Here is a 23,179-nt window from a genome sequence, read left to right on the forward strand (position 1 = left end):
GTTATTGATTTCAAATGTATCACAGATTAAGCTCAAATTAAATGCAATTAGTTGAAATTAAGAGTGATTTTTTTTGGAACAACTTAAGTGGGACTTTAATACATTTTTATATGAACTTTGAAATATGATAAAAGTGTACTTCCAAATATACTGACAAGCAATTAATGTGAACTAACATACACTTTAATGTAATATACATCATGTACACTATTATATAATTAAATACATTTGTAATTAAAAATAATAATAATAACAAAGTTATTATAAATATCTTAATAACCTAGTTACAATCAACACAAATTCAATTTAAAACCCTCTACATTTACTACAAATTTACTACATTTACTACAAATTTATTTACAAAACAATCTCTAAAATAAATACATAAAAACCTTTCTGTTGATGCACAAGAAAATGAAAAAGAAAATTCTGTCATCATTAAACTCACCCTCAAGTTGTTTCAAACCTGTATGAATTTATTTCTTCTGCTGAACACAAAGGAAGATATTTTGAAGAATGTCAGTAACCAGACAGTTAACTGGTCCCATTGACTTCCATAGTAGGAAAAAAAATACTATGGAAGTCAATGGGACCAGTTAACTGTTTGCTTACTGACATTCTGTATACTAATTTTTAATGCTTGTCAACTGACATTCACAAATGTGTTAAAATTGGCAGCAATGGCAACAAACTGCACATTACATTTAAATGCAAAAATCGTTTAGTGCTGACATCAAAGTAGTTCAATATTGTCAGTCTTAATAAATAAATAAATAAATAAATAAATAAATAAATAAATAAATAAATAAATAAATAAATAAATAAATAAATAAAGAAGATTAGTTCTAAAACTATACGTGTTTAACGGATTAAATACAGTGACATTGACAATTATATTTTAAATTCAGCGAATGCAAATCATTTAAAAATACATCAAGTATTAAATAGTCAAATACAATTAAAGAAAGAAAGAAGATTAGTTCTGAACAATGACATTTATACGTTTAACTATTACACGTTTAATGGTTTAAATACGCAGTGAAATCGACAGACAGTTAATTTTAAAGTCAGCGAATGCAAAATAATGTACATAAGTATAGTTGAATAAAGTCAAATACAGTTCAGAAAGAAAGAAAATTAGTTCTGAACAATGTAATTTATACCATTAGGAAATTAAAGAGAAATTTACAGATGTGCAAGATTGTATTTTACAGTTTGTACACAGTGAAATGTACATTTTTTAGACTCTGAAGAAGAAGAAGTCTCTTACACGCGGGTCTAAAATATCAGTTTACATTTTCAAACATTCTTTTTGCCATTAATTGTAATAATCCAGTGAGATTTGTGTATGCACAAGGAGTCTGACAGCAGCCGGTATGATCTGATCTCACCATCATCGAGTCCGTCTGTGATTACATGAAGAAACAGAAGAAACTGAGACAGACTAAATCCAGAAGAACTGCGGGAACGTCTCCGAGACGCTTGAAGAAACCTTCCTGCAAAGCTACAGTACTGTGAAAAGCACTGGCACTCGTGTTGAAATGCTGTAAAGTGAGAATTGCTTCAAAAATAAAATCACAAATTGAATTTATGTATGATTTAACTTCTTCAAATCAATATATGGTGTAACGACCCTTTGCGTTTAAAACGGCTTTTGTCCAGGTACACTTGTGCATAGTGTACACAGAATATAAAATTGCAAATATTTCATCTTATTTCATTTTAATGAGTTGTCAGTACAGTACATAACAAAAACAAGTATGATTTTACCCCAAAATTCAACATATTGACACAAAATATAAATGCAAATCCACCTTTCTCTGCCTAGATCCAGATGTTTCTGTGAATCGCAGCGAGCCATTGCTTCTCTGTTCTGTGGCTTTTGGCAGTCAGTAAAAAAATACCTCAGATTTCTTTTCAAATCTTATGTGTACAGTAAGTTCTTCTTCTGTTATATGCATATCCTCTATGAACGGATAAGACATATTGATAATCAATCCACCTGACAGAACAAGAGCCCAACTACTGACTAACATGACATTAGATTGAGCGATTTGAGCATTTCATTGTCCTACAGTGTAAATTATTTCTCCGTCAGTGTTTTTCTTTTGTTTCCAACCACAAACCAATTTCATTGCAATTTCAGAAATCGGTTCTAACTCTGTTTTTTTTTAATCAACACTTGAATGTTGATAAGTTTAATTTAAAAAAAGGTGATCAAAGGTGATGAATTGAGTCCATCAACACACTCAAAGCTTCACAGTCCTTTGTTTTAATCAACGCTCTTAATCCCATCTTGATGAAGTCTTTGAAAAGAACGTTATTTTCTCAGCTTTTTTTTTTCAAAATGTTTGAAATGTTGATGTTTTTTTCAAAACTTACACTCTCACTATCTTCAATCTTTCGGACAAACTTGATGATGATACATAATTGTGTTATTTCTTTTAATTCCAAAGAAGTGGTTTCATTTATATCATTAATATACTATACATACTCTGTAAGTGTTAGAAGCACTTTAGGAATGTCACTAACAAACTCATTTGTTCTGCTATTGAGACATTTTTTTTGGATGTTATTCCATAAAATTTAGTTGTTATATGTGTTCAACTGTTCTGACCAGTGATTGCTAACCATGTGCTGATTAGCATCTTCGAGCTAGGCTCAAAAGTATCTAAAATTGTCACTACCAAAACAGTCACAACCGAAACGTTTTCTTGAAGTTTCGGTTGTGACATTGTTTTGGTAGTGACAAAAGGGAACACATAATCCTTTATTTGGAGGAATAAACTACATTTTAGTACAGTTATGCAAATAATTACTACTGTAGTATGTTTTAGTAATGTTTTAGTATGCAATATTCTGTTAAAATTCTGTAATGTGATGAGGTTACAATTACTTAAGGTTGCAGTCCATGATACTAGCTTAGGTGTAAGGTTGTTGTCAGTAATGTTAATTTCTATGATTAACTTGACAGGGAGAATGACATAAAACACCAACATGCCTAAAAAAAAATAGAAAAACTACAACAGAGAGACAGAGAGAATACAAACAAAGGTTGAGGGAAGACCCAGTGAAGTACGAGGAATACTTAAGGAAAGAAAATGAAAGAAATAAGAAACGAAGGGAAGAAGGAAAGTTGAAGAGTATCAGTGAATTATCTGACAGAAAAGCATGGAGGAAAAGACAGAAAAGACACAGGATGATGGTGAAAATACAAAAAGAGATGGAGACATTTTGCAGGGCTTCCGCACCACCTAGCACTTCCAGTGAGGGTGATCAGACACCAGTACACACACACACACACACACACACACACACACACACACACACACACACACACACACACACACACACACACAGTTCAGTGGTTCTGGAGATTTATCTGAATGAGGAAAATTATTCTGAAATTAATGTTTTATGTAAACACACACACACACACACACACACACACACACACACACACACACACACACACACACACACACACACACACACACACACACACACACAGACAGAGAGAGAGAGAGAGAGAGAGAGAGAGAGAGAGAGTTCAGTGGTTCTGGAGATTTATCTGAATGACTCATAAACAAAATGTTGAAAATGTGAAAATAAAACAAAGTGGTTCTGAGTCTACATTGTAAGTTGTTGTTTTTTTGGGAAGAAAAATCTAGGAGCATACCTCTTCTCACTTGCACCTCAAGACCCAAAATATAGAATAGCTCTAGGTGTTCTTATAAGATATTTACTGTCAGATGTGTGTCTGCTATATGTACTGACTGCATATGTGCATCATAGTTATTTATTTATATTAACATAAAATGTGGACAGTCTGATTCAGCCATGGCAAACTAATTATTGTGGTCACTACCAAAACATTACTGTCACTACCAAAAATGTGCAGTCACTACCATAACATGGGATGTTTTGTCAAAAATAAAGTATATTGAATTATCAACTAAGATGTTATGATAGTGTTTGGTTCAGTGCATATTCAAACCAATGAATCCTTAACTTTGAAATCAGTACGATAAACTTTATGCCTTCTACAAAGAAAGATTGGGTTCAAAATACAACAAATCTCATAAATCACACTTAAAATATTATTAAAATTATAATCTTTATTGATTTAACTAGTAAAAATATTTTTTAAAAATAGAAAAAATATATATTTATAAGGTAGATGTAAACAAAATCTTAATAGGTCATTATAAGCCTTCTTAATAAATTATTTATTATTTTGTTTCGGTAGTGACAAATTTGGGGAGAAGGAAAATATTCCAGCATTTTCTGAAAATACAATATGAGAACTGCACAATTACTACACTGTAAAAAATGTTACTGCTATTTACTTAAAAAAATTATGGTAACAATATTACACATACTATTTTTGAGTAGTTAAGCTTGATTTCATTCATGGAATCTACCTGAATAAATCATGTAAAATGCCCTAATTTAATTAGACATAATGAATTAAAAAATTTTAGTGAAATGTGCTTTTTTATTTTAAGTATTTTTTATTCTCAAAATTGTGTGAAGTCAAGTGAATGGATATGACCTGTTTATATTTATCTATGAGATATATTGTTTTACAATAAGACTGTATGCTGCTAGGACAGCACAGAATCAAACTTGTTACTGCACTATCATTAGCAGAGCTATTGCTACATGTATAAAATAACATGCTTCAGAATATTTAAAATTGCAGTTACTCACAACCTAACCATAAGCCCTACTCTTCTGCACAATGGTAACTATCAAAACTTTAACATAATAGATCTCTTTCAAATGTCAAACATACCTGAACATTAAACATTAACAGATGTTTCCCTTTACTCAAAAACACATGAAATAACACTTTATATCAAGATTTACTCTCCATTTCCAGCCATGTGCAAAGCATGCTGGGAACAAACAATGGTGTCGCATAAATGAGCTAATTCTCTTAAAATAAATAGGTAGCCCCTTTTCCTTAATTTTTTTAGATTTATCAGTTCCTCAATTCAAGCCTTAAAATTGTGTATGTTTCCTTAAAAAAAATAGGAAAATGCATCTCTTGGTGTTATTAGTGAAATGTTCTCAATATTTTCAACAAAAACTGAACCACAATTTTCTTAATAAAATATACATAATATTTTTAATGATCACCTCAATTTTTTTAATGAAAATTACAAGACTCATGATTCATTTTTTACAGTGTAGAAAAGCGTACCTTGGATATTATACAATTTGCATACATGCAAAATTTGTGGGAAAAAACAAAAAAAATTTCAAGATGTTTCCAACTTTGCACCAATTCTGTAGAATGGCCCATATATAATTATTATTTATACATATATACATATATACAGTATAAATATATATATATATATATATATATATATATATATATATATATATATATATATATATATATATATATATATATATATATATATATATATATGTATAGACTATATATAGACTATATATAGGCCTATAAGCAGATCTTTTTTTACAATGAAAAACGTGCAATGATAAACTTACAAGTGTCTTTGATTTAGGAAATTATTGAAGGCCTGCTTTAAAGATTACAAAATAAAATAAAAACGTGCAATGAAAAACAGGAATAGTTTTAATTTGTCATGTCATTGAATCAACAGTAAGAGAGAATAATAAACCAGAACTTTAACTTCTATGAGTAAAACTGACGCTTCATCTTTTGTGTGATGTACAATAAACTTTATTAAACTCATCAGTATATTTTTGATCATCATTCGGACCTGGTCCGAAACAGCAGACTTGTAGGCTAGGTACATACAAGCAGATGACAAATACTTTATAACCGTAATTAAATTAAACTATACCTGTTCCATCTCCATACAGCACTCGCACTCTGACTCTGTAGGCATTATTGTCCGACTCCGGGTCGAAATGAACACCGTTACTGAGAGTTTCTGATATTATCATCAGTCCTGAGAGACTGAGTGCGAGCTCATGAAGCTCCGCCCACTGTGCCGCGCAGCAGCAGCTCATTTGCATTTAAAGGGCACACACTAAAACAGCGCGTTTTTCTGAGCCCCCAAAAATGACAATTTAAACATACTGTAAAAAATTATCTGTTTTTGAGCTAAACCTTCACATACACACTCTGGGGACATCAGAGACTTGTTTTACATCTTGTTAAAAGGAGCATAATAGGTCCCCTTTAAAATGTGCCTTTAATATTTAATTAGAGAAAAATAAATGTAACAGTCTAAATATTAAATATTTAAGGAATCAATCCCTTCAGTCGTGAAAGAGATCTGTCATAATTTACCATAAATAAACAAGTGTGACGCCTCTATTCAGATGGGTTGTCATTGGCCGTGACTTTATCGCTGAACTCGCTGTGATTGGACTATCTTTTAATCCATATAAAAATGTGCTTCATGTTACAAAGTATTTACGTTAGTAATACACTAAGTTAACTATAAAGTGTCACTATATTGTGAGATATTACTCCTTGACTGAGATCCCAACCATAAGCATTTCTGCACATTCAAATGAAATACAGCATCATAGAGCAACAGAGATTACTTTACTTTACTTAACTAAGTTACTTTAAGGGTCAAATCAAATAGAAATAGCACATTAATTAAATGACATTGAATCATTTAGTTGTAACTTGTAACTTACAAGTTACAACTAAATGATTCAACCACATTTAGTCACTTTTCAAGTCTGGTATAAAGACTGTTGCTCATGTGGCTGAAATGTTCGCCCAATAGAGAAAAATAATGAAAATAAGAAAATAAGTAGAGGGAACACTGCTTACAACAGAAGGTTTATTTATTTATTTTTATTAAATGTAATTTTAAACACATTATTAGAGAATCAGTATCTAGAGATTATTTATTGTGATTACACAAAGTACGAAGCTATATGAATATTTGTGTATTGGTATTATATAAGGTTATTTGAAAACAACAAATGTTGAATATATATATATATATATATATATATATATATTCCCTGAACACCCAAACTGATACATGATTGACAAAATTAGAAGTATTCAAAGAACTTGTGCATCACATGTGCAATCTGTCTTGACATTACAGAGGAGATTCCTTGGTATCCACTTTGATATCAGTGTAAGTGACGCCTTTGTATCTGCCCTTGGTTCTGTACGCAAACACACTGCCGTTCTTGCAGGTCATCTTCACTGTGCCAGTGTAAGGCAGGTCAAAAGTGGCTCTGCCAATAGTGATGGAAACATCAAGCTTCTTCCATGGTGGCACTTTTACATTTGTAGACAGCTTTTCGGTTCTCTCTTCTGTGTTCTCCTGACCATAAGTGCCTTGAAATCCAATGGTGACACTGAATCCTTTAGTAACTTCAGCAACCTCTGGAACCCCAGCCTTCACTTCCATTTTAAATGTTGCAGATAAACTTGCACTCACAGACCATGAAGATTTTTTATTTATAGTCGTTGAGCTTTCAAGTGTTTGATTTTGTGTGGTGGAGGAGTTGTTCCTGTAACTGTGGGCTTTGATGTCTTCTACTGCCACCTGTGGTATCAGTTGGTGGAGAGTGGGATAGTGGACATCGGTGAGAACTGTTGATTCAATTGCTTTGAGAAACATGAATCCCATGCAGTCAATGTCGGCACCACCTCTTCCTACAACTCCCAAACAATATCCAGAGCCGACATCCATGGGATATTCTTTTTTTAAACCCCAGTCTGTCATCTTTGCAAAAAACTCTCCCCCCAAACTGGTCTTGAATTTGATGGCTCCAAGACGTGTTCCTGCTCCGTTCCCCCACAGGGAAAGTGAGGTGAAACACTCACCAGGTGAGAACGTGTACTCTTGATACGGTCCAGAACCTTCTCCAAAATTTTCAACTCTTCCATCTGAAAGCCAGACCCTGACACCCCTAACCTGCCATCCTCCCACCCAGACTCCGATCTTCTCTAAACTGGCACCGTTGTCCACACCAGTAAATGAGAATGCACCACCTCCGCCTCCACCAATTAGATGCAGATTTATTGTGTCAGACATCTTGGAATTAAATAGATCTGAAAGCAATATCAGATAAGAATTAACATCAGCTTTAAAAACACACACACTGTATTAATAAAACAAAACCACATAATTGTACTAGATATGTGTGAAATTACTGTGGGAAAAAATAATTCTCTGAACCCTATAGATGTACACAAACTGAGAAAGTCAAAAAGCGGTTACGTAGCATCATGTCCAGCCCTCCAGCACCCCTGATAATAGGCTTGTTGGACTTGAACCGGCGCTGCACAGACCGATCGGTGAATTTCATCAGAGTACCGCAGGAGCGAATAGAAAGTAGATGGCTCCTTATGCTTTTGAACTGCTCTTGCGGTACTTTGATGTCATAAACCATATGAACGACATAAATGAAGTTTGAATTATGTCCGACACACGACCAAAGAGACGACATTCTGATGAACAAATTGCAAAGAAGAAGGACAAAGGATAAGGAACGCGGGAAGTACCGAATTTACATCGGAAAAACCTTGGAAAGGTGGCGAGAACTCCGCCGGCAGAAGGGCTTCCAATCCGACATTCCAGTTGCTCTGTTATTGCAGAACAGGTAAATCCATTTTTCTTTCTAAATAAACGTTCATGTTCACCAAACCAACACAAGGATGTCATTAGCTAGAACTATGCAGTCAGCGTTAACTTTGGTGACTACAACACGTTAGCGATCAATCTCTATTGTAGGCTAAATGATCAAGCAAACTCACAGTATAGGGCGACAATTTGTGTGAATGATTGTTTTAACCCACGGTTTGTTATGAATTTGAATGTTCATTTATAGGCTATTGACAACTTTGACTAAATTTGTTTACGACACCGCTGTTGTTTATGCTCAGTGGGAAACGCGAAGCTAACGCTATCATGCTATTATTGCGTCCTTGTATGGGAGCTATAGTTATAACCTCAGGTGGCGAAATGATTTTAAGATAATGTTTCTCTTTTTCTGCATTCTGTTCTGCAATATATAAAAGCATTTATCTAACGGTGACATTACACATTGAATGAAGTATCAGTAAAACTCAATTTTGTTTGTAGTGACTACTTTGACTTTCCTTTATGCCGGAAGGGAGGGGAGGGGAGGAGGGAGGAGACGGGATGAGGAGGAGGGAGGGTCGAGCTAGCCTCCGTTTTGTTTGACAACAATTCGAACGTCAACAAGTAGTAACGTCTCTCTACGACATCGCTTAGAGCACCTTTTAAAAAAGTTTTGTCAGCATTGTGATTCTCTCAACACATACTCTCTTTAATAGACGTATTCACATTTAAACACAATTTAAACAACGTATTATTCAATTCATTACTTCTATATAATTATATTTAAGTTGCTCAAGCAAGTGGTAAAATATTTAACCATGTACTTATATAAAATCGCATACATTTTAAATTAAAACTTAAAATTGACAAAAACTGCAGACTCATGCCCTTTCTTTTGCATAATTTAAATCTTTATACAATAAATCTCGCATGTTTTCCACCTCCACGAATGAGACGAGTGTTGTTCATTATGTCACCTTGTTGAGGTAAATTGTAGTTTTCCTTAATTTACTAAAAGTCTTCTAAAAGTAAAAAGATGACTGTGAAAAATTGTAGTATACAATTAAACGCATGTATGGTGAGATTATTATATTTTCATATCAATCTGTGTTCATTTTGACCACGAACCATGTGCTGTCACTTTAATTCAGCGCGTGCAGCACAGCAGAAATAGTCTCGGTGCGGAAACGATCTCTGCACTGCTGTATACGCACCGCACCTGGAACGGATCGCCGGACCGCATCCGCGTGCAGCGTGAAAGCTCTGACCTGTTAACATGGGTACGGGAAAAAATACGCACCGCATACACACTGCAAACGGAGTATGTGTGAAACTACAATTTACCTCAACAAGGCGACATAATGAACAACACTCGTCTCATTCGTGGAGGTGGAAAAACAAGTTCTTTGTGACATTCAAGATGTATTGTATTAAAATTTAAATGCAAAAGAAAAGGCATGATAGTCGGCTGTTTTGTCAATTTTAAGTTTTAATTTAAAATGTTTGCAATCTTAATATAAGTAGGCTACATGGTTAAATATTTTTAACTACTTGCTTGAGCAACTTAATACAAGTAGAAGTAGTATGAATAATAGGCCTGCGTTGTTTTAAATTGTGTTTTCGTGCATACGTCCATTAAAGAGTGTATATGTGTACAAAGAGAATCGCAATGCTGACAAAACTTTTTTAAAATAAAAGTTGTAGGCTATAACTTCTGAATTTCAATTGAAAAATAAAAAATTTTTTTTAGAAAAACTAGTGATTTTTACACTTTTTAGAAATGCCCAGATCCAGATTGATCATTATTTTCGCACATATAAACCCAAACCTTTCCCTAAACCTAACTTAAACATATTTTGACTTTTCATTTTAAAATAACCTGTTGGAAAGCGGCTGCTAGACAACCAAAGTCAATGGGTACATTTTGCGTAAAGAGCATGGCAAATGAAAACATGAACTCGTGATATAGATACGCGGTGGAAGTAAATTGGGTTGGATAATCTCATGCAAAGTATTAGAAACTGTTAGCTAGCTACATCTTAAGTCAAGTGCCCTTGAGTGAAAGTATACTTACATGAATGACTGCAGTCTGAAATTCTTCTCAAGAGCAGCTCGCCTGGTCAAAGCTGGAGAAGTGTGATGTGTTTGGTCAGTCTGCTGCTTAAATACAGCTCTGAAGGGGACAGGCAGTCCTTAAAACACACCCCGAGTGATTGATCAATGATTTCCAGTGTAATCAGCTCCCCCCACCTCACAAAGTAGAGTGCCATTTTAAAACCATACATAATGCAGCTTAACACAGTATGATTAGCTCAAAAACAATCACCAGAACAAATCACAATGAAGAAGACTTGAGTGACATTACTCATCTATGATGAAGCAGTCTCTCACTGACCTTGCCCTTGTGAATAAAAAGTGCACTTTAGTGTCCTTTTATAAAGTGTACTTATTATACAAATAATATACTTTAAATGTATACACTTAAGTGTGACTTAAATGCAATGTTTTCGGTGCACTGAATACACATTAAGTGTAATTGATTTCGTATACTGTATCACATTAAGTTTAAATAAAATGCAATAAGTTGTCATTAAGAGTGATTTTTTGGGACTACTTAAGTTGGACTTTAATACAACTTTATTTACTTTCATAATTGCTTCTAGTGTCTTTACAATTGATTTAAAGTGCACTGCTCAATGCACTGACAAGCAATTAAAGTTAATTAAATGTACTTTGATGTCAGTTAACAATACACTTAAGTGTGAATTAACTGTAATGTTCTCACTGCTTAAGTGCATTTTATTTGTATTTAGTTTCAAATATATCACAAATTAACTTCATATTAAATGCACTTAGTTGAACTTTTGAATGCTTTTTTAAACAACTTGAATACAAATGTAAGAAGTCATTTCATACTTGCATATAGTGTATTTAAAATATAGTTAAAGTGTACTGTTTAATGAACTGACAAGCAATTAATGTGAACTAAAATATACTTTAATGTCAGTTAACAATACACTTAAATGTGAATTAAGTGTAATGTTTTCCACAAACGTATTGCATATAATATGTTATTGATTTCAAATGTATCACAGATTAAGCTCAAATTAAATGCAATTAGTTGAAATTAAGAGTGATTTTTTGGAACAACTTAAGTGGGACTTTAATACATTTTTATATGAACTTTGAAATATGATAAAAGTGTACTTCCAAATATACTGACAAGCAATTAATGTGAACTAACATACACTTTAATGTAATATACATCATGTACACTATTATATAATTAAATACATTTGTAATTAAAAATAATAATAATAACAAAGTTATTATAAATATCTTAATAACCTAGTTACAATCAACACAAATTCAATTTAAAACCCTCTACATTTACTATAAATTGACTACATTTACTACAAATTTATTTACAAAACAATCTCTAAAATAAATACATAAAAACCTTTCTGTTGATGCACAAGAAAATGAAAAAGAAAATTCTGTCATCATTAAACTCACCCTCAAGTTGTTTCAAACCTGTATGAATTTATTTCTTCTGCTGAACACAAAGGAAGATATTTTGAAGAATGTCAGTAACCAGACAGTTAACTGGTCCCATTGACTTCCATAGTAGGAAAAAAAAATACTATGTAAGTCAATGGGACCAGTTAACTGTTTGCTTACTGACATTCTGTATACTAATTTTTAATGCTTGTCAACTGACATTCACAAATGTGTTAAAATTGGCAGCAATGGCAACAAACTGCACATTACATTTAAATGCAAAAATCGTTTAGTGCTGACATCAAAGTAGTTCAATATTGACAGTCTTAATAATTAAATAAATCAATAAATAAAGAAGATTAAATCTAAAACTATTACGTGTTTAACGGTTTAAATACAGTGACATTGACAATTATATTTTAAAGTCAGCGAATGCAAAATCATTTAAAAATACATCAAGTATTAAATAGTCAAATACAATTAAAGAAAGAAAGAAGATTAGTTCTGAACAATGTAATTTATACCATTAGGAAATTAAAGAGAAATTTACAGATGTGCAAGATTGTATTTTACAGTTTGTACACAGTGAAATGTACATTTTTTAGACTCTGAAGAAGAAGAAGTCTCTTACACGCGGGTCTAAAATATCAGTTTACATTTTCAAACATTCTTTTTGCCATTAATTGTAATAATCCAGTGAGATTTGTGTATGCACAAGGAGTCTGACAGCAGCCGGTATGATCTGATCTCACCATCATCGAGTCCGTCTGTGATTACATGAAGAAACAGAAGAAACTGAGACAGACTAAATCCAGAAGAACTGCGGGAACGTCTCCGAGACGCTTGAAGAAACCTTCCTGCAAAGCTACAGTACTGTGAAAAGCACTGGCACTCGTGTTGAAATGCTGTAAAGTGAGAATTGCTTCAAAAATAAAATCACAAATTTAATTTATTTATTATAAAGTAATGTATCCCTTACTTCTATTAACTTCTTCAAATCAATATATGGTGTAACGACCCTTTGCGTTTAAAACGGCTTTTGTCCAGGTACACTTGTGCATAGTGTACACAGAATATAAAATTGCAAATATTTCATCTTATTTCATTTTAATGAGTTGTCAATACAGTACATAACAAAAACAAGTATGATTTTACCCCAAAATTCAACATATTGACACAAAATATAAATGCAAATCCACCTTTCTCTGCCTAGATCCAGATGTTTCTGTGAATCGCAGCGAGCCATTGCTTCTCTGTTCTGTGGCTTTTGGCAGTCAGTAAAAAAATACCTCAGATTTCTTTTCAAATCTTATGTGTACAGTAAGTTCTTCTTCTGTTATATGCATATCCTCTATGAACGGATAAGACATATTGATAATCAATCCACCTGACAGAACAAGAGCCCAACTACTGACTAACATTACATTAGATTGAGCGATTTGAGCATTTCATTGTCCTACAGTGTAAATTATTTCTCCGTCAGTGTTTTTCTTTTGTTTCCAACCACAAACCAATTTCATTGCAATTTCAGAAATCGGTTCTAACTCTGTTTTTTTTTAATCAACACTTGAATGTTGATAAGTTTAATTTAAAAAAAGGTGATCAAAGGTGATGAATTGAGTCCATCAACACACTCAAAGCTTCACAGTCCTTTGTTTTAATCATCGCTCTTAATCCCATCTTGATGAAGTCTTTGAAAAGAACGTTATTTTCTCAGATTTTTTTTTTCCCAAAATGTTGCTTTTTTAATAAAACTTACACTCTCACTATCTTCATTCTTTCGGACAAACTTGATGATGATACATAACTGTGTTATTTCTTTCTGTAAAGAGTGTTGTAACTAAACGTTAAATGCATTTATGTAATAAGTTCACTGATATGTGGGTATTTCCATTATTAAAAGTATCTCTTTATTAGCAAGCTATATTCATAGGAAAACCTTCTGACTTCTGTTTGGTGCTGATAGAGTATACAGAAATGACACACTGGACTATAATCTGTGAGTTTGTTACATTTATATTTAGATGGACTTAAAAAAATTATTGCATGTAGCTTTATTAAACCTTTTAATACAGTGGTTTGTTACATTTATTTTAATTCCAAAGAAGTGGTTTCATTTATATCATTAATATACTATACATACTCTGTAAGTGTTAGAAGCACTTTAGTAGATGCAGTTATCTTTAGTTAAATACTGCAAGACTACCCTGCTGTAGGACACTGCTTAGAAATTGCTTTAAAGGGCACCTATTATGCAAAATTCACTTTTACATGGTGTTTGAACATAAATGTGTGTCGGCAGTGTGTGAGCAAAACCACCCTAGAATGATAAAAATCCACCCAGTGTTTTTTTTACAATCTCAATCAATCATAAGCACTTTCTCAGAATGAGCTGTTCTCAGATTCTATGCAATGTGACGTAGAATTGCACAAGCACCACCGACGTGATTTCATTGACACTGTGGTTTTTGCATAGACTTATACTCTTATACATTACACACTTCTTATACTGTGTGTAACAAGTGCCTCGTTGGAGCAATGGGCCAGTTTCTAGGTCAGTGGAGAGCAGAATAAATACTGGGTTGCATAGGCAGAGGTTTCGAAGTCATAAAAAAAATTCTAATTCTACTTTTGTCGAGTTTGCCCGAGAGAAAAGTAATTTGCTTGATAAATGGTGTCATGCAAATAAAGCCAATGATTTTGCGTCACTGAGAGAATTGGTCTTGCTGGAAGATTTTAAGGGTTGTCTACCTGATCGTGTTGTGCTTTATTCAAACGAACAGAAGGTATCCACGTTGTCACAAGCCGCTGTTTTGGCAGACGAATTTGTCCTTACGCACAAGACTGTGTTTTCGCCACGTATAGACAAGACTACTGTTGTAGTCAAAAATTCTCCTAATTTTGATCAGTCTCCCAGAACGAAATTCGTTTCGTCGTCATCGAAAGAAGCTCGTGAGTGTTTTTATTGCCATAAGCAAGGCCATTTAATTGCCGAGTGTAACATCTTGAAACGGAAACAACCCAGCAAACATTTGGACGTTTAATGTCCGTTGAAAAGACGTCCGTCCGAGATGTCCCGTCATGGTTGAAAAATAGTTCCAAAATGAAAGTTGAACCGACGTCTTTGACGTCGTCTGGCCGTGAATTCCATGTCTTTTCTGCGTGTCCCTGGACGTCTAAATGGGTTTATTTTTTTAGTTCTTCTGGATGTTTATAATAGCCTACATACATATACATATATATATATATATAATCCTGCATATAAAATAATCACACCCATATTGTGTAACATCGTGAAAGGCAATCATTTAGGCTATTTTTACACATCTTAACTTGACAAAGGTTCTAAAAAGGTCCAAAATCATTCCGGTCAGACCTGAACGTCTATAAAACCGTTTCGTGTACATCAACACATTATTTGTGGACAAAAGCAAAAAATAGTGCTATAATATGACATAACATTTTATTGTGAATATTACATTTGAAATGTCTTCCAGCTGTTAAACAGCTATTATTCAAAAAAGATAATAGAAATAGTACAATGTGGTAAATTCTGTGGTAATGGCTTTTTCTCTAACAGTTTCACATTAAGGTTAAGCAGACATTAATCAAACCAGAATATAACAAAAGTACAGGAACAGTCAACAAATTCTATTCTCTTTAGAGTCTTTCTATAATATGCCATCATTGATGAATAGAAGTCAGAGCTGTGGCAGTGCTAAGTTTCAGTTACTAACAGTCTTGCATTACCGTTAAACAGCCATAAATAAAAGTTTTTAGAGTCTATGAAGTTTGCTTATGGCTTTATGGTTGTTTTGTTTTGTTTATGGCTCATTTTTTAAATCCACCACCCTCAGCTGTTCCTGGAGCGTTCTTCAGGTGTTCCTCCGCTGCTGCATCTATGTCCGAGTCTGTAGCATTTGGGCTCCACCTCATCACAGCATCTGAGGAAAGAGAATATGGTTTAAAAAAAAAAAAGAAAAAAGAAAAAGGCTAATTTCTAGGTAAATTACGTACTTTTTTAAAAAAAATGTCGGAAAATAACCATGTTATTTTACTGAATAAACGGTGGAGCACAAACGAGTTACGCAGTTTCGTTCCGCTTTCATTTTTTATTTTTTTTATTTTTTTGCGATGTTTTAACAATGTTGCGGTTGCGCCAGCGCGACCTATAACAAAATCTGGTCTCACCAGCAGAAAAAATTAGCCTGGTTCTACCAGACTCTCGTACATAAATGTAAAATTAAATCAAGTTAAATTTGTACAGAGAGTCTGCCCCCTCTCATTGACAAGCGTTAACTTCATTGAAGGCGGGTACTCTGTTGAAACAGAGAATGTCTAATGTTACATTTATAATACAAAATGTACTTACCCAACAGCAGATTTTTAGTAATTCGGCAACACACCAATGCACCCTCAAATCCTGCTCGCCTCGTGGTTGTAGAAAAACTGGAAAATGGCTACGCTATCGCTTTATCGCGAGATAATATATCATATCGCGGGATTTTGCAATATCGCGAGATTTTCTACAACATCCCGGTGGCACAGTTTTGATGTGTAAAGCAGTGTACGTCTTTTCAGAACCTCTTAAAACTACTTGGGGCACTTAAATTAATTATTGCAGTATCAACCAAGGTGTAAGCATAATACTTTTGCATATTTCATAAGGATTTCATAACACGCCAAAAATGGAAATACGAATTGGCGTGTCATATATACGCCATTTCATGAGATCAGTCTGCGATACTAGATCCTACAAAATCAAAACCATGGACCGACTCAGAAGATTTTCGGATCGACTCACAGAAGCAATTATTAGCAAAGATGATAGTAAAAATGAATAAAATAAATGAACCACTCAGACTACTGGAATGCAGCTAATTAAAAGGTAAGTGTATTTCTTTTCTCTTTGTTTGTTGTCTTGCATACGTTGTATTTTTCGAAATTGGCAGAATGAAATAAAACAAAATAAAATCAAATGGATAACAGTATCACACAGTATTTGAAATAAATGATAAACACAGAAACAGTCAACAATTCCAAACGTCAGTTTCTGAAATTTGACCTGTGTCTCAATTTCAAGTTCAATATCTCAATTTCAAATTCCCAAAAAAAAAAATAGGAAAGTTCATCAAAAATGATTGAGTTCAGGCCATGAAGAGAAAAAGAAGTAATAAAAACTCAGTGAGTGTTTTAGCGCAATTTTCTCACCTCATGGGATCACAACACTAAAAGATAGTAAATCTTTTCCTGGATTTTTTTTTGTGCGTTCCCGAGATTAGACCTTCCTTAACATAATGCCGAAAACCCAAAAGGCCCTATTTTAACGATCTGAAACGCAAGTGTCAAAGCGCAAGTAACTTTGTGGGCGGGTCTCGGCGCTGTTACTATTTTCCCGGCGGGAAAAATGACTCTTGCGCCCAGCGCAAATCTAAAAGAGGTTGGTCTGTTGGAGATGTTTAAAGTAGCTTCATTATTCGTAGGTGTGGTTTGGGCGTAACGTGAAATAAACCAATCAGAGCATCATCTCACATTCCCTTTAAGAGCAGACGCGCTTGTTCTAAAGCGGATTCCTATTATAACGGCGGATTTGCCAGGCGCGCGCGATGAGCGGTTCACAGCCGAGGAGACCGACGTTCTCGTCAGGGACGTTGGGGATGGAGAAACACACCCAAATTAACTTCGGTTAAACAGGCGGATGATAATTTGGGTAAATGTGTAAGCTAGATGTAGGCTATGCTTTTATAATAATCTATCTATCTATCTATCTATCTATCTATCTATCTATCTATCTATCTATCTATCTATCGTAATAATGTATGATTTGAAAAATGAGAACTGTTGCTTCTGTGTAGATGAGAGAATCAAAGTGTATGTTGTGCACACTACATTGATTATGGCCAAGCATGCGCCCTTAAAATAGCATATGAATAACATGCGCAACGCGCCACTGACTTTAAACCGTTTTTTTTTCGGCCAGTGGCGCAATTGTTTTCTAAACCTGCAAAATAGCATGAGGGAACGTTTGCGCCAGATCACGCCTCCTCTTTGTGCTGAACCGCCTCCGCGAGCGCAAGTGTATTTTTTAGTTAACCGACGTGTGTCTGTGGAGGGAAAAGTCCGCTTTGCGCGGGTGCAAAATAGGAATGAAACATGCGTCGTGTACAAAGTCAATTGCGCTGGGTGCAAGATAGGGCCCAAAGTCTCTAGGTGGTCTGGTTGAGGAGTAGATAGAAGTGCAAGATTGGTGCGCACAGACACACAGAACAGAAATCATGAGTTAACAAGCGCAATTTGTCCGGCGGAAAATTGCGCTAAAAACGAAACTTTGTCCTCAGGGAAATCCAGGAAAAAAACGTAATGTGTGCGGTTCTGTCCTACCCAATCAGAAAACTCTTTCTCGCAACTCTCACAACTCTTTTACTCTGTTTCCAGGTACGAAAGATGGGATGGCTTGCCAGTCCAAACCAGGGATAAGATCCACAGCCAGGACAGAATTCAAGATCACAGCAGCAATTCAGAACTCACAAAAGAGAGAAATAAAACAAGAAACACAAAAAAACCCGGCCTTGCAAAAACAAAGCCAAAACAATCATCAGTTAAACTCATTCAAATAAACAGTTTCACATTACTAAAATGTCTGTTTCAATTATTTGGATACAGGAAACAAATACATGCTAGTCACCATGTGCTTAACTAACACACTAGAGTCTATATGCAGAGCTAGCAAAGCTAGCACCGCATGGCACAAACTTTGCAATAGAGAAACATATAATCTCAATAAAAAGTACGTCTTTCAAACATTTAAACATAGATATTATATCAGAAAACACTTAAAGCATTTCCAAACTATTTTTTACATCACTCATCACTTTTCAAATGTATTTTACACATTAAGAGTAGCATCATTTATTTGAAATGAAACAAAAACAGTACAAAAACAGTATCCATATTCCCAAAATACATTTCTTACAAAGAAATTGGTACTCACCAAGAAGAAATATAAATCAGACAACAAAAGGAAGAAAAAGTTTCAAGGAAAAAGATTGCCAGATTGATCCTATCACGTTAGTAGTATCTTCTCATCGCAATCAGGTTCACAACAAACTTCTCAAAGCTTAAACATAAATCAACTTCTCGCTTTTAACGATCTATTGCTGGATTATTAAACATCTATTCTCAAATAATTTACTCTGCTATCACTGTCGTGTCGTTCGCAATCTCTCACTCTCTCTCATTTCTGCTTGTAGTGTACGCGATACTTCTGGAAACTTTCCAACAGGGGCGGAGCTAACCTTTCACCTCACCAATAAGGATTCAGTTCAACTTCTAAATTTTTGGATTATTTATAATAAAATAAATACATTTTACTTCATGTTCTTCTTTTCTTACTATTAATTTAATAGTGATATAAATAAAAGAATAATAATTATTAATATTAGTGACCCGAGTTAATGACCAGGGTTACACTAGACCCCACCCTCAATGTAGGTTGGTTATATATATATGTATATATATATATATATATATATATATATATATATATATATATATATATATATATATATATATATATATATATATATATAATTATTATTTATACATATATACATAATGACCAGGGTTACACTAGACCCCACCCTCAATGTAGGTTGGTTATATATATATATATATATATATATATATATAGGCTATGTATAGACTATATATAGGCCTTTAAGCGGATCTTTTTTTACAATGAAAAACGTGCAATGATAAACTTACAAGTGTCTTTGATTTAGGAAATTATTGAAGGCCTGCTTTAAAGATTACAAAATAAAATAAAAACGTGCAATGAAAAACAGGAATAGTTTTAATTTGTCATGTCATTGAATCAACAGTAAGAGAGAATAATAAACCAGAACTTTAACTTCTATGAGTAAAACTGACGCTTCATCTTTTGTGTGATGTACAATAAACTTTATTAAACTCATCAGTATATTTTTGATCATCATTCGGACCTGGTCCGAAACAGCAGACTTGTAGGCTAGGTACATACAAGCAGATGACAAATACTTTATAACCGTAATTAAATTAAACTATACCTGTTCCATCTCCATACAGCACTCGCACTCTGACTCTGTAGGCATTATTGTCCGACTCCGGGGCGAAATGAACACCATTACTGAGAGTTTCTGATAGTCACCATGTGCTTAACTAACACACTAGAGTCTATATGCAGAGCTAGCAAAGCTAGCACCGCATGGCACAAACTTTGCAATAGAGAAAAATATAATCTCAATAAAAAGTACATCTTTCAAACATTTAAACATAACTATATGCACTCAGATATTATATCAGAAAACACTTAAAGCATTTCCAAACTATTTTTTACATCACTCATCACTTTTCAAATGTATTTAACGCATTAAGAGTACAAAAACAGTATCCATATTCCCAAAATACATTTCTTACAAAGAAATTGGTTCACCAAGAAGAAATATAAATCAGACAACAAAAGGAAGAAAAAGTTTCAAGGAAAAAGATTGCCAGATTGATCCTATCACGTTAGTTGTATCTTCTCATCAGGTTCACAACAAACTTCTCAAAGCTTAAACATAAATCAACTTCTCACTTTTAACGATCTATTGCTGGATTATTAAACATCTATTCTCAAATAATTTACTCTGCTATCACTGTCGTGTCGTTCGCAATCTCTCACGGGCTGAGTCCCAATTCGCATACTATCCGTCCTAAATAGTATGCGAAACTAGAATTAGTACGTCCCAAATCGTAGTATGTTGAAAAGAGTATTCCAAAGATACCCGGATGGTCTACTATTTCCGGTTAGAATTCGAACGGCTAATATTGCCCACAACCCATCGCGTGCGGGAGGGAGGAGCTTTGCGATGGCTTTGCGGTGATGTAAACATGGCAGCCGGAGGCAGCAGCGGAGATGCGCCCTCAGCTTTTAAGTGTAAGAATTCAAATGTTTAACCCTAATTAAAGTTATATTTTATTGTCTCATAATATTATTGGGTTTATGTTGTGCTAAAAAAGTACCGTGTTTATCTTGTAGGGTCCGATGAAGATACTGAGCGCCTCATTAATTGGCGCATTGCCAATGATGTCCTTTTCACAGGGAAAAGAAACGCGGCAATCAAAGGTTTTGAGTAAGTAGCGGTCATTGACATTTGTATGCTTTTGTAGATGCTGTAGTAATTGGTATTTTACTTTATTTGTTATGTGTCATAGGCTTATATATTTGCTGTTATATTGTGTAAAAAAAAATTATCCATCGGATGTAGGAAAAGTCTGTCCCAATTTATATCCCTCTGATTTGTTATAGAAATATTATTGTGAGTAATTAAATATACATCCACTGTACAACTCCTGTAAAATGTTCCTCTGTGTTTTTTAGTCCAAAGGTGTGCTCAGTAGGAGAAATGATATGGATATGTGTTTACTTAAATAGCTCTAGAAAGGAGTAAGTTAGTGTGAGAATAATTGAGCTCTAAACACTCATTTAATGTCTGTTTTATTACTATTTTAGGGTGTACAAGTGATACTCAGGTTTTAACTTAGTAATGCATGTTCTGTGTTTGCTTTATAAATTCAAAAGCTTCCAATGGTATTGTTGTGAATAACTTGTTAATGTGCTTGCTGTGTTCTCTTTTGGGTCCACAAGAGCCTTCGTTCATCAAAGCGACCTGCTGGGAAAGGTTTCAGCGGCATGGGTTAAGAAAAAGTGGGAAAATCTTAAGCAAAAGTACAAAGTAAGTAAATGTGATGTATGTTGTCTTCTATTTTGCCTTAAATATAAATAATTAGTTAAATAAAATGTAAGTAATTGTAAGTCTTTTTCCCCACAAATGTTATAGGATCTTAAGTGTCCACAGTCAGGGGTCAGCACAGAGGGAGGGGAACTGACAGCCGCATCCTGGAAGTGGTATGGGGTGATGGATGCTGCATTAGGCTCAAAGCCATCCATCACCCCACCAGTATTAATACAGTCTGGTGACCAGGATGAGGCTGTTGGTCCCTCTGTTCCTGGCCCTTCTAACATTGGAGGCACAAAAAGGAAGAGAGGGTCAGGAGAGAGTGAGCTTCTTTCCTATTTGAGAGAGCTGGAGGAAAGGGAGGCTAAGAGAGAGGAAGAGGCACAGCTGCGAGAAGAAAGAAGAGAAAGAGAGTTTGATGAGAGGGAGAGAAGAAAAGAGGAAGAGAGGGAGAGAAGAAAGGAGGAAGAGAGAAGAGAGAGAAGAGAGAGAGAAGAAGAAGCCAGGAGGAGAGAAGAAGAATTTAGAGTGAGAATGGAGATGAGGGATGAGGAGATGAGAAGAGAGGTAGCAGCTAGGGAAGAGAGGCTCCTTAATTTGATGGAGGTCCTGACCAAATCTTTAATTAATAAATAATTGTTAGGGGTGTATATTGTTAATTAATTAATCAGTTTGTATAAAGAGTTAATCAGTTATTATAATGAATTAATAAATTAATCAAATTGTAAATTAAGACCATCTCTGGTATGATTTTTTCATTCTGTTTGAGTGATTATGGTATTAATTCGTTCTGTCTTAAATTATATTCCAGGAACAAAAATATGACCATTCTTTAATTCTACAGTAAATGTAAAATCCATTGATAATATACATTTGATATATACTAGTCAAGTCAAGTCAAGTCATCTTCATTTATATAGCGCTTTTAACAACGTAGATTGTTTCAAAGCAGCTTTACAGAGATAAGCGTATAATGTAAGGTAACAGAGATTGTTTTGGCTTTATAGCAGAGTTAAGTTATTTTCAATCTAAAGTTAGTTTTGATTGATTTGCTTCCGTCGCAACGATCATTTGTTATTAAATTAGGGGCCGCTAAGACGACACCATTCTCTCTACACAGACTTTAAACGCGAACCTGTGAGAAATGCTGATGGCGTTCACATGCGCATTTAGAATGGGTTCTATAGTTATGTGCGTTTGAATATACGCAGGTTTGGAATTCCCTACAAGCCAAGCCTAAACAAAGTACTTGTCTTTCCTTATAGATTTGATTTTTTTTTAGAGTGCAAAAGGCCTGTGCAAAATCAGTTTTTGAGTGTGTTTTTAGTAATTGTTGGTTTGGTGTGTTTG

At 34.2% G+C, this 23,179-nt stretch overlaps 1 protein-coding gene across 1 annotated transcript; it reads right to left on the bottom strand.

Moving 5' to 3' along the window:
• Positions 1 to 7,073: 7,073 nt before the first annotated feature.
• Positions 7,074 to 8,021, bottom strand: LOC308705747 (aerolysin-like protein; the record flags this gene model as incomplete). Its single annotated transcript, XM_081390917.1, has 1 exon — positions 7,074 to 8,021. The coding sequence occupies one exon, from the start codon at positions 8,019 to 8,021 to the stop codon at positions 7,074 to 7,076; it is 948 nt and encodes a 315-aa protein (XP_081247043.1).
• Between the last annotated feature and the right edge of the window lie 15,158 nt (positions 8,022 to 23,179).

Source organism: Scardinius erythrophthalmus (genome assembly GCF_964197995.2).
Source record: "Scardinius erythrophthalmus genome assembly, chromosome: 2".
NCBI lineage: Eukaryota > Metazoa > Chordata > Actinopteri > Cypriniformes > Leuciscidae > Scardinius > Scardinius erythrophthalmus.